The sequence below is a fragment of the Clarias gariepinus genome, chromosome 6, assembly GCF_024256425.1.
Source record: "Clarias gariepinus isolate MV-2021 ecotype Netherlands chromosome 6, CGAR_prim_01v2, whole genome shotgun sequence".
Classification (NCBI taxonomy): Eukaryota; Metazoa; Chordata; class Actinopteri; order Siluriformes; family Clariidae; genus Clarias; species Clarias gariepinus.
In genome coordinates, this window is record NC_071105.1 from 10,583,710 (window position 1) to 10,598,099 (window position 14,390).

The following is a 14,390-nucleotide window of genomic DNA, read 5'->3' on the forward strand; positions in this document are numbered from 1 at the left end:
AAAAAAAAAAACAACTCCAAGACTTTTTCTCCTTGCAACAAAAGGAGGGACCATGTATATAGAAAAACACAAGTACTATTAACAGGCCACCTTGTGCTTTTGTCCTTCATGCTGCCTCAGGGGGTGATAAAGTGAGAGTTATATGATCCACCTTGAGCAGAAAGAGGATGGTTTGTGTGGCCAGCAGCTGTTGTTCAGGTTGGCCTTCTCAGCAACTGCCAAATAAAGAGACAAGATTAACATAGAAAACCGCACCTCACTACACTGTACTGTGCCTGTACATGAAGTGATCAAGTCAAATCATTAGACTACCAATTTCACACTGCTATACCTGTTTTAGATGTTGATTGTCATCTTTTTTAAAAGCATATTATCTTCTTGGAAAATTCTTACACAGATCTGTAAAATCTAAATGTACTCTCTCTCTCTCTCTCTCTATACAGTATATATATATATATATATATATATATATATATAACTTCTTAGTGAGACTAATAAGGAAACCAATTTAAACATGCTTGGATCATAAAGACTGCACTTTATCCATTGCTCAAAAAGGGTCATGTTGTCTGAGGAGTCCAGATTGACCTAACTGCAGAGGAATACGAAAAAATCAGGCTAAGAAGGGAAGCGCATGAAGCAATGCACCCATCATGCATAGTGCCCACTGTACAAGCCCCTGGAGGCGGTGTTATGGTCTGGGGTTGCTTCAATTGGTCAGGTCTAGGCTCAGCAATGTTATGTGGCAATAAAATTAATTCAGCCGATGACATGGATGTACTAAATGACCATCACATCAAGGCTTTTTCACTTCCCAGATGGCATGGCCATATTCCAGGATCAGAATCATAGTTCTGGGAGCATGAGGAATCATTTTCACAGATAAATTGGCCACGGCATTTCCTGCATTGTGAACACAATATTAGTGTATTATAGAAAATATGCATGTTTTTTCCCAGGCAAACTAATTCATGTTATCTATTCACACTGAAGGTAATTGCTTTAAAAACGATCTATGAAACCGAACATAGATTTTGTTTCCCCCTCCCCCCACAAGGTAAGGGTCAGAATAGTGTGGCTGAATGAGTGTATATTCTGTTCCAGCTCTAATGGGACAACACAGGCCAGAGGTAAAAACATATTTTTGCAGCTGCATAGCCCAGTGTACACTGTAGGATCAACATTTTGTCAGCAAACAGGTAAAAAAATAAGAAAGAGAGCCCTTGTGGAGAACAGGTTGTGTGTAACAGAGAAAGTATATTCTGCACAGTCTGTTTTTGACATAAACACATTAGGATTGATTGACAGCCTCCCAGACGTTTCTGCCTCCAGGCTGACAGGCTGTTCGGTGCACATCAAACTCACCGACAATAAGATCTCAAAAGACACGCAGTGCTATTCCATTTACAAGTTTATATTAATGGGAAAAAGACTTGCCTTAAGATGTTCTTCAGAAACTCATAGGAACTGCCAGTCTGTGTTAAACCTGTGAAATGGATTACAAAACTTCCCATTTATCATCTTTGATTAAAAAATAACGTATGGACAGGATTAAAATCCCAGCATGCAAAAAAATAAAAATAAAAAAATAAAATGGAGAAATAAAAATAAATACCTCTAACACTGGCTGCAAAATGTCTGCAATCTATATTTAAGTAACATACCTAAAGTGCTTCATATAAAGCTACTCAAATGATACTAATGTATTAAATCAAGCAGATGAACCTGTCCATAAATGCTTATTAAGCATCAAAGTTTCAGAGTACTGAAAAACAGCTCGTATTCTGTCCCCCCCAAGACCTTCTAATATACAGCGCAGCTTTAATTGGGTCTGTGTTTTCAAAGAAAAAGCATAAAAAAGCATAAAATTCACCACTATCAGGCTCCATTTATCCATCAACAGCCCCTGATTGATGTGATGAGTGTAGAGTCTGTGACCCTTTCCAGCCAACTGCTGAAAACCTATTTGTTTTATTACATTTTTAAGGAATCTTTCTTTAATACAGTCTATTAAGGCTGTCTTACAAATCTCCCCTGACTCGACCCCATCTACAGCCTGATCAATTTTTATACTGCTGATCCGTCCCCTTCCTCCTCATTTTTCCTCCACAAAATTCACATTATATAGGATTTTCTTATGGAACATTTGCCATAAAAATATGTTACTACCCCTCGTGAGGTGAGCAGACGGCCGCTTCCCAATGACGGAGGGCTTTGGGGAAGATAAAACTTGTTTCGGCGGTAAGCAGAACTGTTTAAATGTTATTTATTTTCATGCTCCAAAGAAAATATATTGTGAAGCGCAACATTGATTTAGCACATAACAACGTGTCTGGAAGGGCGTGCTTAGGGTGGAGGCAAAGGCCGATTTATGAATCCTTTGCTCAACTCATTTAATTGAATTTTCCAAATCTCTCGCAACACACAAATAATCAATACCTGCACTGAGAGCAGCAAACTTGATTCAGAATTATTGTGCTCTCCTTTTTCCATTTTGTGCTCATCAGCACATGCTTTGTGAGACTGGTGGTAACTTTGTAATGCTTGAAAAATGTCAAGAAATGTACAGTTCAGCTGTTCAATGAAAGTGACTTTGGACCCAAAGATTTCAAACTCTGAATGATGTTCTATCATCCTAGATAGTTTACAAAAGCCAGTAAGAAAATGTAGGGTGTTATGGACACGCTGTTAAGGGCATGGACTATTAAAAGTTTTTCTATGAAAGTTCAAATATCTCTGTGAATTTTCTCAGCTGTCTTGGCACTATTACACTGCCTGGCACGCAGTGTGGCCACTACTCAGACTGGTGTCATTTCCATCACGTCATTTTTGGTGTCACTGTCTTTATGTGTGATGTTTATAACAAGCTCTATCATCTCTAATTTATGCGTAATTGTAATGCCAATTACATCAAAGAGTGTGTGATTTCAAACCACTTAAATACCATGCGCCATTAATACTCCATTAACTGGAAGAAATCCCCATCACATTCTGCCTCTGTCTTCATGTGTTTCCTCTGTGATCACTTCTTAAAAACATGCCATAGATGGCTGGGCTGCTTTAAAGTTCTGCTAGGTGTGAATTAAGGTGTGAACGAGAGTGTAAAGTCGTTAAATGAGGGTGTGAATGTGCATGGTACCCAGTAGTGAATTGGCATGGGGTATTCCCACCTCATGTGTTCCTGGGGTTCTCTCTGAATCTGCCATGACTCTGACTGGGATTATGACAAATTAATGATTAATAATTACACTATTACTAAAGTCCAACTTTAGAATAAGAAAAGAAACACTCCCCACTAAATAATGAATATTTTAAAGTCCCTCTAAGTCATGGATGTCCAAACATAATAACTACAAGAACTTAATAATACTTGTAAACTTGATGACAGTGTTTAATTTTGACCGATGAAACAAAATAAAACAAAAATTACAGACACTCCGACTATGTTTCATCCATCTTTCTTTAATAATCACTGCTCTAAGTGATCTGAATGGCCAACTTTACAAACAAAGGTTGCCTTTAGCTGGCACTGTGACTAATAGGTTAAATGTCTACTGGACAATTCACTTTCTGCTTTTTACTCATTCACCTCAATGACTTTTACCAGTTTGTCTGGTCCTTTATGTATTCATGCTGCAATTTAGAAAAATAATGATTAAAGAATATAAGCTAAATAGAGAGTGAGAGATATTTATTATTGCCTGTTTATAAATATTAGTTTAAATATATTAAGTTTCTTCTTAGACATAAGAACATCAAAAGTGTGTAAAAAAGAAAAATAATAAACTAGACTAAGCATTCACACCCTACAAGACACTAAAAATTTATTATATTTAATTAGGCCTGTCACAAAGCAAGCAGATATGTATAAAAGTGAGTGCAGGCTGTATAACTATAATTAGTGAGTTTTGTTTCAAACACATGCCAATGCAAACTATCTAACTCCAATGTTTTCCATATACTGAAGTGACAGGATTATCTGCCCTGATTTCATTCACTAACACATTCATAGTTAAGCCTCGAACAATAACATTTGCTAAAGGTATGTCTTACAGCAACATAGGCTTCTTTCTTTGTGCTGAGCGATGTGCGGTAAGAGCAGCCATGTGCACTGATACATTTCATGCTCCATCATGTGATAAAAAAATGTGACATTCCTGCGGCGTTGAGCCCATCCTCCAAGATTCTCCAGTGTGACTAATTTAAGCAAGTTTAGCCAACCTTATCTTAAAACTTTTTGAACTTCACTACAAGTCTCCCATTCACTTGATACAAGTCACCATTATGTGATCGAATCACAAGTGCAGCTTTGCTGAGGGCTGTATATGTGCTTGAAATAATCCAATTAATTCTGTCTCATGAAGAGGACTGCATGGTTGTTTGCATTATGAAAACTAAATGTTTTCTTCTCAAGATGAGGGAGTCTTTTATTCTGGCTGTGACTGGAGTGCTTATTTACAGTACCAGTCAAAAGTTTGGAAACACCTTCTAATTCAATGTTTGCTGCTTGGTGATTTATTTTATACATTCTAGAAGAATACTAGAGATAACTATAAAATAACACATATAAAATTTGTAATTAAACAACAACAATCAGTTGTAATTTTAAAACATGAAGGTCAGTTGTTGTAGAATAGTTATTGAAACAACAGTATTGTATTTGCAAAAACTGTGAAGAATTTCTGAGGATTATCCCAAGAAAGCAAGACCAAAACTTACCTCTGCTGCAAAGGAGAAGTTCATTTAGAGTTACCAGCCTCAGAAATCACCAATTACCAAAACATCAGATTAAAGCCATTATGCAGGCTTTACAGAGCGTAGGTAGCAGATACATCTCTATATCAACTGTTTATTTGAGATTAATCCGTATTTTGGATGCTGTCACACACACACACACACACACACACACACACACACACACACACACACACACACAACCGCTCAAAATTATCACTTTCTAACTTCATGGTTGTTTCTGATTTTTATTTCTTTCTATTTCTTTTTAAACAATGCTGATGGCTTCCAAAATATGCATTAATGCTGAGATACGTCTGCTACTTATGCTCTGTAAAGTCTTCATTACGGATCTAATCTGAGGTGCTGTTAATTGATGATTTTTAGGCAGGTAACTCTAAATGAGTTTTGGTCTTGCCTTCCTGGTAAGGTCTTCATGAGAGACAGTTTCATTGTGGTGCTTGATGGGTTTTGCAAATGCACTTGACAATACTGTTCTTGTAAGAACCATTCCGGAACAGCTAACCTTCATGTCTTAATTAACGTAGACCATTGTTGTTGTTGTTACATAATTGCCTAATTCAATATGTGTTATTTCATAGTTTTGTTGTAAAATGTGAAAAATAAACCATTAAAAAAAAACAAAGAAATTTGCAGATGATTCCAAACTTTTGAGTTGTAGTGATAATTCAGTTTAAAAGTCATTTAGATCAAATGGTGTTTCAGACCACTTACCTTGGAGCCACTTCTCATGCATTTGAGTTGCATTAGCATGACCATTTACTTTAGAACCTAAAAAAAAAGCATGATGTACTCAGAACAAAGATCTAAGTAAGCATGCTTAAGCTATTTTTTGAGCCTTCACATGAAATAGTACAGATGAACATTTAACTTATATTTATAATAAATTAATAATACATTTATATTACAGAGCATGATGAGAACTCACTCAGCTCTTTGTGTCTCTTCAGTTCAGTATGCAAGTCAGCAGAACCCATCAGCATGAGACTCCTCAGCTCACTGTTGCCCTCTACAGGCTTCAATACGCAACGACACAAACGTTACATATTAGATAGATTTGAACATTTTCTTCTCCAAAGGTCTAAAAGTACCATACATACCAGTAAGGACACAAGCTCTTGTCTGGTTTTCATCAAGGCCTCTAAAGAGTCTTCCAATTTAGACCTGAGAAAATCCATTCTAACAAAGGAATGAGCATGTGTACATTTTTTATCACAATGTTTGCAATTGTATTAAATAATTCCTCATTATCCCATGCCTTTTGAAAACATCTGCTAATAAAGAGTCTTGGTGTAGTAACACTATGATACCTTTTTCCTGTGGTCTAAATCCAGTCATGGTCACAAATTGGCACTGGAATAGCTCTATCCAAATGAACACATTCCTAAATTAATGATAAGCTCGTTCTCCTTATTGATGTTTTTATATATATTTAACTAGCTTCCTCTTAAATGACTTCACTATAAAATTCAAAACTAATGCTTGTCTTGATGGATTGAGAGGGGGCTCTGTGTTAGTATGCGTTCAGGGGGAAATAGGTCTTTCTTAAACACTCCTTAACCAACTATTTTTAGTGCTGTGTAAATCACAGAGGGATTTTTGGCTGGTGATGAAGCTCCCTCCATGTCCTGTCATTAAATCCTGATCAGTCATAATGACCATGAAGCTGAATAGGACAAAGGAAATATCCTTTAATGATGAGAGATATCCTTTCATTTTAATGGTCTGGCAATGCCACTAGCAGAAACTACATAAAATTCACTTATAAGGCTTGCACACACAGAGAAACTCAAATTCCACAAAACAACTAAGTCACCAAACCATATTTACAGGCAGGTAGCAAATTAAGAGAGAACCTCTGCTTTAGGGCCATTTTGCTGGCATGGTTGGGCCTTGTCTGCTCTAATGAAAGTGTCTCTACAAATTAAAAAGATTTTCTTATTAAATCACCTTTATTACAGTATATGAGGGACCCAAAATATGTATACACACTTCAACATGAAAAACATATGCCTCTCTTCTGATGGTCACATGTTTGCATCAATGATGGTGCGAATACCAACACCTTTAAAGGAAACATAATACTACACATTGCTGTTATAATTTAATTATAGAATTTTTAAAAAGTTTATAGATAACAAGTGTTGAAGTCGATATACATTTTTGGGCCCCTCTGTGTGATTTAAATCTTTTTATCCTGATACGCGTGGTCTTTTCCTAGAAAACCCCACCCCTTCATCTAAAGGGCATGACAGCTTAATACCAAATCATACACAAGTGCCTTCCTGGTTACCATATTTCAATCCAATCAAACACCTATGGGACATATAAGATTTTATTAGAAACTTCTACCTCTACCACAATTATCTTCACCATGAGGTAAGATTTTGAGGGACTATCTTTCGGAAGAATGGCACTCAGTTCCAGAGACTTGCAGAATCTTTGCCAAAGTGGTCCGGAAGCCTGTAGGGACCTAGCACCTTAACAAGAACTAAAGATGCTTTTTTTTCTTTGATTTGTCACATGTATGTAACTAATTAAATGATTTAAGAGCATTGGCACAAAAAAAAACATTACACATACTATACTTCTGAGAATATAGAACTGATAACCTACTACATAAAGATCTAGTCATAACACTTAATATATTTACAGTTTTATTTACAGTACTGTGTAAAAGTAATTTCTTCATATTTTGCTTCTAAACAGTGATTAGTATACTGGTAATGCTAAATGCTGAGTGGTTGGAACAGACGAGAGGAAAAATGAGGCTGCTGCTAAGGTTGTTACATAAACAGACATTTTTAAAATAATATCTTTAGGCACTTTTCAGCCTGTCACAGTAAAACATTTGTTCTCATTTGTTAAATTTAATCAGCATAATTTAACTTGTAAGGTAATTTAAATATGAAGAAATTAGTTCTGGCTCTAGACTTTTGCACAGCACTGTAGATCATACACAACTGTTGGTTTTGACTGCTAAAAAATGTGCAGCTGAAATTACAAAATTTTAAACACTGCATTTTTTATCAGTTTTTTATCAGCCATTTTACAACCAAATCACCTTTTGCAACAAATGTATAGTTAAACAGATAAAATTGTGCTAAAGTAAACCTTGCATTGTAAACTGTATATAGACTGACCTCTGTGTTTCTGTCTGTGGCTCTTGTGCTTCCAGGGCATCGACAGCAGTCCCACTGGTTTTGTAATTACCTGCTGATGATTCACTAAATGTCAGTAATCTATCACATCTCTCTGGGTAGCGATGTTAGTGACAGTGAAAAAGAGGTTCAGACTAATATCAGGATTTCAGAGCACTAAAATCCTAAAGCTAATGAGACAATTTATAATACAGTACCTGAGTAAACATGTCTTATCAGAAGGTCAGAAGGTGTTTGGGTGAATGAATTATACAGTATTAATGCACTTGTTCAATCTTGTTCACCATTTTTTATAATATTTTACACAGGTGAGTGCTCCACAAAAAAATGTGTCCTAAGTTTTCTGAAAGAAAATAATTATTTAATGTTTATTGAAGAAGTTTCCAGCACAGGGTAAATCTCTATAACTAAATCTTGTCTTACTAATTTTAAGAGAGAGTGGGGAAAAAGTGAATCTGATAAGAAAACGGCTGTCTATACCGGCTATGACATAAGTGACAACAGGAACTAACTGGCTTTTTTTACGGTGGAACTTCAAACGTATAAAAACTCTGGGGTGATAAAAGCATCTCCACTTATTGTCAGGATGCATCACACCACTCCATCAGCTGTTATTTTCCTATAACACCACACCGTCAAGTGTTTTATTTCTTATCTAATGACGGTCTCTTTGAGTCACAAAAAGAATGAAATGTGTTTTTAAAAATCTAAAGTTTTACTTACAGCACTTTTATCAAAATAAAGAGAGAGCACAAACAAAAAACATTTTACTGTCATAGTTATTGTTCAAATAAATGTTCTCTCCGATTTCTCGAAAGGTATTTCTGTAATCAGAATAATATAGAATTCTACATGAGAATGTGAGAATAATGTAGAATTCTTTAGAATCTTAGTTTGATGAAACTCCTGTACAGTGAGGAGGAAAGGTATTTGCTTACCTGATTGTTATAATTTTTTTTTCATCACATTTATATGATTTAGATCATCAAACAAATTTTAACGTTACACAAAAATAACCCGAGTAAATACAGAATGTAGTTTTTAAATGGTGATTTCATTTCATGAGGCAAAAAAGCTGTCCAAACCTGCCTGGCCCTAAGTGAAAAAATAGTTTATGTAGACTGATGTGACAAAACTTTTTAGAAGGTGTGCGCCCCATTACATCTGGCTGCAAAAGTAACACAGCGTTTAATACTAAAAAGAACATCATACCAACAGTTAAACATGGTGGTGGTAGTGTGATGGTCTGGGACCTGGAGAACTTAATAATTAATGGAACCATGAATTGTGCATTCAATCAGAAAATCCTGAAGGAGAATTTCTGGCCATCAGTTCATGACCTCAAGCTCAAGCACGTTTGGGTATTGCAGCAGGACAATGATCCGAAACACACTAGCAAGTCTACCTCTGGATGGCTCAATAAATAAATAAATAAATAAATAAATAAATGTAAGGTTTTGGAATAGTCAAGTCAAAGTTTGGACTTAGTTTGGAGAAAGTCTATTGAGAGTCTTAAGGCCATTTCTGCTTGAAAACCTTCCAAGAGAGAATTAGCCACAGAGTTGGCCAAAATTCCTCCACAGCGATGTGGAAGACTAATTGCCAGTTAGACAAACGCTTGATTGCAGTGGCAGAAGCCACTTATTAGGTTTAAGGGGCAATTACTTTTCCCACATAGAAACAAGCAGGTTTGGATAGTTTTTCCCCCCTTAATAAACAAAATCATCATTTAAAAACTACATTTTGTATTTATCCTGGTTACCTTTGTGCAATATTTACATTTGTTTGATGATCTGAATCATTTAAGTGTGACACATATGCACAAATATTTAGCAAAAATATGAACACACTATAATGTTAGGAGAATTACACTTATCAAAATAGAGCATGTATAAAGAGTGATCATAAACTCTAGGACCTTTGGCTTTGGATGTTGGGGTCATGGGCATTGTTCCAGTCAAAGGGGAATAGTTCCTGTCTTTAGTGTGCCTCTTGACTGGAGTCTAGAGTGAAAAATTTGAACAATTAATTCATATAAATGTAATTCTATCAGGTAAACTTACTATAACGAATGACTGATTCTAGTTCATTTGTTTCTGTGCACAGTTTGCACCTATTAATTTGCACTCCAATATTCAGAAAAAAGGGACCACCAATCACCAGTTATTGTTTAGTATGTGAGCTTTTCTACTGAGTTAATAAAAGTCACCCATGTAATCCGTCCGATACTGCTCTATTGTTTTTATGTCTAATTATTTTATATTCCGCGTTTGTCCCAGACATTTTTTCACACTATGTAAGCTTGTGTACTGTGCCACGTCATTGTCAGTCCAAATAAGACAACATTTTGTACCACCACATTTGTAGAAATTAAATTAAAGCCAGCTTGACCTTAAATGGTGAATAAACTATAATTATTATGCTATAGTCTCAAACTGTACATTTACAAAGGTGGTCCAAAAGGGTTAGTGTGTGGAATAAAATGTGAGTAATTGGACTGCTCTTAGCTGCACTTGAGACATATACTGAACAGCCATAACATTAAAACAACTAACATTAAAATGTGTGTGTAAGTGTCCTGCGATGAACTGACACCCTGTCCAGGTTATATCTTGCCTGGGCCCCTCATGATCCTGTACAGGATAATTGGTATAGAAGATGAATAAATGATTGAATGTCTACCTTAATGTCTAACTATGATGTAGAAAATGATCAACACTACAATTATATCTGGAGAGTGATAGCCCTGTTTTACTGAAAGGAGGGATAGAAGTGACTGTTCATAGTTCATAGCAACTGATGTATAACTGAATTTCAGTCAAATATAATATAGAATATTCAATCAACCGAATTTTAAATGATAAACTGAGATGTCGGTTAACCAGTCAAGCTGTGAGCTCACACTTTTCTTGTCTTCTACTTGAAGGCTTCTTTTGACACTGTGAAAGAAAGTATAGTGGTGATTTTTTTTTGTGTGTTTTCACCAAATTCAACAGGACTAACGTTACTGATTTTAGAATAAAGACAGAATGAAACAACTGGGAAAGGAAGACAACATGATGTAATCTATACTGTTTTACAGCTACTGTACCTAAAGAAATCCTTCATGTAACTAACAAGCTTATCCTCAACAGTTATCTAACTGCATGTCTAACTAAAGCTTACGAAAACAGGCAAAAGCATATTTAGGCTGCTAACTTTGCAAGGTCAACAAATATAACTTACGGCATTGTGGATTTATTTTGTTTTTTGGGCTGTAAGTCAAACTAACACTATGCTCGAGCTTCGCAAAGCTAAACAACTGTTTGTATTTTGGCGGCGCGCAGCGGTGATATACATCCCCGGGAAACTGAAGCGGAACCATTAAACCAATAAAACCTTTAAATACTGTGTTACTGTCTGGATACAACGAATTATACCTTACACTTATTAAAACAATTTACTATCATATCTGTATAGTTTATATAAACAACAACAAAGAAATAGGTATGAATGTTTGAGGAACGTTTTGCAGAGTTGTTTAACCCCGGATAAAATTTAACTGCGCACCAGTGACTGGGATCTTCGGCTGTTGATGCGGGTTGCCAGAGCCGTGAATTATATTTCCTATTTTAAAAACAAAACAAACAAACAAAAAAAGCTCTTGTTTTACCGTGCAGTGCATTTACATGATAAACATTAAGGGAGAAATTAAAGACGTATACAATATTTAAATTGATTTTTTTTATGCTACGAAAGTTCTACTGAGATCTGGCAACCCTAGTGAAGACTGTAGGCCTACTTTAAACTTAGCCTTAAATTAATTTAGCCTTTATTCTTCACATATACATTACTGCACATTGAAATTGTTTATTCTTTGCATACCCCAGCCTCTTGTTAGTAGTTTCAGGTCAGAGGTCAGGGTCAGCCATTATACGGCTCCCCCGGAGCAGACAGGGGTAAGGGCCCGACAGCAACCAAGGACCCAAGCCTTAAAACACTGAGCCATCACTTGTCCTTTAGCATTAGAAGTCCTGCATGACTTATAATTATGCAGTTTATTTCTCCCTCTTTAATCAGTTTAATACCAATGACGTACGATTCTTACAAAGCACCACAAAATATGGAAAAGTCAAACAGGGTAAATACTTATCCTAGGCAATGTACTGCCCTGCAATGAACTGACTTCCAAAAAATAGAAACATTTGATACAGAAGGAGTGATTATGTGTAATGTTTGAGATCATATCTATGAATGGCCTGCAGAATTTCAGTTTTCTCTTAGTTTATTATGGCTGATTTCTGTCTTCTCATTTTTCGATTTTCTCTATACTAAAGCAAACATCTTTTTTAATATCATTCACACAAGGTACAAACTAAATACACTGCTGCACACTAGCAGGGAACAAATAATTGGCCTTATATTTATTGTCCATCACTTTTTGATTAAGGCAGTAATACATCAGTGTTATGACCAAGCAGATACAGTGTCTTTGGGGCATTTTATATTTATTAAGCCAGAAAGCTTCAAGATACCTCAGTAAATGTTGGTTTCTCTGAAATATACAGTACAAAGTGCAAACGTCTGCATACACATGATAAAAATTTTTTTTCTATATTGTTACAAGCAAAAATGCCTAAATGTGTTATGTTTATATGTAATTATTAAATAAATAAAACAATATAAAATTACAAGTTATTAGTTTTCAGTTTAAAAGTTTTCATATCCTACAATATGCTATAAATATTCATTAATTGTTAATTGTTGCCTTGCACCTCCAGGGTCAAGGGTTCTATTCCTGCCTCGGGTCTGTGTGTGTGGAGTTTGCATGTTCTCCCCATGCTTGGTGGGTCTCCTCTCACAGTCCAAGGTTAGGCAAATTCGCATTCTCAAATTGCCCGTAGTGTGTGAGTGTGTCCTGTCCAGAATGTACCCTGCCTTGTGCCCAATGTCTCCTGGGATAGGCTCCAGGCCCCCCGTGATCCTGTACCAGGGTAAGTGGTATAGAAGATGAATAAATAAAAAAAATAAAAAATAAAAAAACAATAGGTGCATACACATCGGTCTACATTCAGTATACATTCTTCTGATTAGGACAATGCATTAAATGATGCAGTCATTTTTTTCATTATCATTTTGAAAACAATTTTTTCTTTAAGTAGTTAATAGCTCACAGTTGCACCATTATGAATATTTATCTTAATATAATATTTTATGAGTTATACTGCTATATTTTTAACTTTTTGGACGTAAACACCGTTTCTGTCGATATGTGCTGAGGTTTTGTATTGATCCCCTTCCTTTTGTTTGCACTGTTTTTGACTTTAACCTCAGCTAGTTTGCTTTACCGCCAAAAACTAATGGCCAAACTTGTCAAAGGAAAAGGACCTGGGAAAAGCTAGATGCACTGGAATGAAGAACGAGGGCTTTGAGATTACTACTGAGAGTTCTAGTACCTTGCTTCCATCCAGCCATATTGCCTCAGCCTAAGGCCTCATAATTGGGAGACTGAATTGAAAAGTTAGCACGGGTGGGTGCTGTGTTTTTATGGCATGAGTGTGTAAGCCTGTAAATTAAAGGCATTCTGCCTTGGTGACAGGGCAGTGTATTAGCTCAGCAGAGTGACCCATCTCTTCGAGACATTACATCAGGGCCTTTTCAAGTGGACACACGCCCCAGGCACTTTTCTTCATTTTGATTCGGGTGGACAAACCACCCAAGTGTTATGGTTTGATACTTTACACATTTCACAGCTCAACATAAATACTGAGAGGAAATTGCCTTTGTTAAAAAACTGTCATTCACCAGCACATGTTTTTAGCTCCCTCTAAAAGATGTGTTAAAGCATTCCGAACATTAAAAACGCTGTAGAGTACCTCAGGACTATTTATTTCCTAAAATGACTCTCAGATGGGTCAGAATGAGGCTGTTATTCCTGAGTTTTTGATTACTTTTTTGTGATTTACAGTTTATTTGCTGTACCATTTCTGTTGGACTTTTTAACAAGAGCCATTAAAAGAACAATACTCTATAAATTAGACAGACATTTATGTAATGTTATATCTGTGATGTATTATGTATTTATGTCTGGAACTCTTCTCAGTTTGCTCCTCATAAAACTCTTTTAATTATGATTTTTCAAACAATTGAATTATATCCTAAGACTCTAGAAGAGTTAAACAACAGGGGTCCACTAATATCTGTATTCAGTTGTAACGGCGCCATCATGTGGATGCAAAGAATTATTTTTATTTATGGTGGTTCCATCCACCCATCCATCTAGAAACCTCTGTAGTCCAACTAGGGACTGTGGAGGCCAGTGGTCACATTCACACACGCATACACACATTACAGGCAATTTGGGAACGCCAATTTCTGCATGCAATCTGCATGCTTTTGGACTGTGTGAGGAAACCCACCAAGCTGTGAGAACACGCTGTCACGTGTCAAGTTTTTTACGTATTAAAGATCTTCTGTCTGTGAATCTAAGTTGCT

At 36.0% G+C, this 14,390-nt stretch overlaps 1 protein-coding gene across 2 annotated transcripts; it reads right to left on the reverse strand.

The window, feature by feature from the left end:
* Positions 1–63: 63 nt before the first annotated feature.
* Positions 64–11,237, reverse strand: itgb3bp (integrin subunit beta 3 binding protein). Of its 2 annotated transcripts, none has more exons than XM_053499637.1 (9): positions 11,142–11,237; positions 10,819–10,855; positions 9,835–9,919; positions 7,899–7,971; positions 5,856–5,934; positions 5,684–5,771; positions 5,470–5,526; positions 1,438–1,486; positions 64–215 (listed from the first exon to the last, which is right to left on the reverse strand). In XM_053499637.1, exons 1-9 carry the CDS (start codon positions 11,144–11,146, stop codon positions 209–211), a joined length of 480 nt encoding a protein of 159 aa, XP_053355612.1. In that variant the 5' UTR covers positions 11,147–11,237; the 3' UTR covers positions 64–208. The 2 variants fall into 2 exon arrangements, with proteins under 2 accessions (XP_053355612.1, XP_053355613.1); XM_053499638.1 differs by having other exon boundaries at positions 7,899–7,968; positions 11,142–11,231.
* Positions 11,238–14,390: the final 3,153 nt, after the last annotated feature.

Coding starts and splice junctions, on each gene's coding strand:
- itgb3bp (XM_053499637.1), bottom strand. Junction 5,772..5,855: donor AAGAGCTTGTGTCCTTACTG/GTATGTATGGTA, acceptor TGCGTATTGAAG/CCTGTAGAGGGCAACAGTGA. Junction 1,487..5,469: donor GCATGAGAAGTGGCTCCAAG/GTAAGTGGTCTG, acceptor TCCATTTCACAG/GTTTAACACAGACTGGCAGT.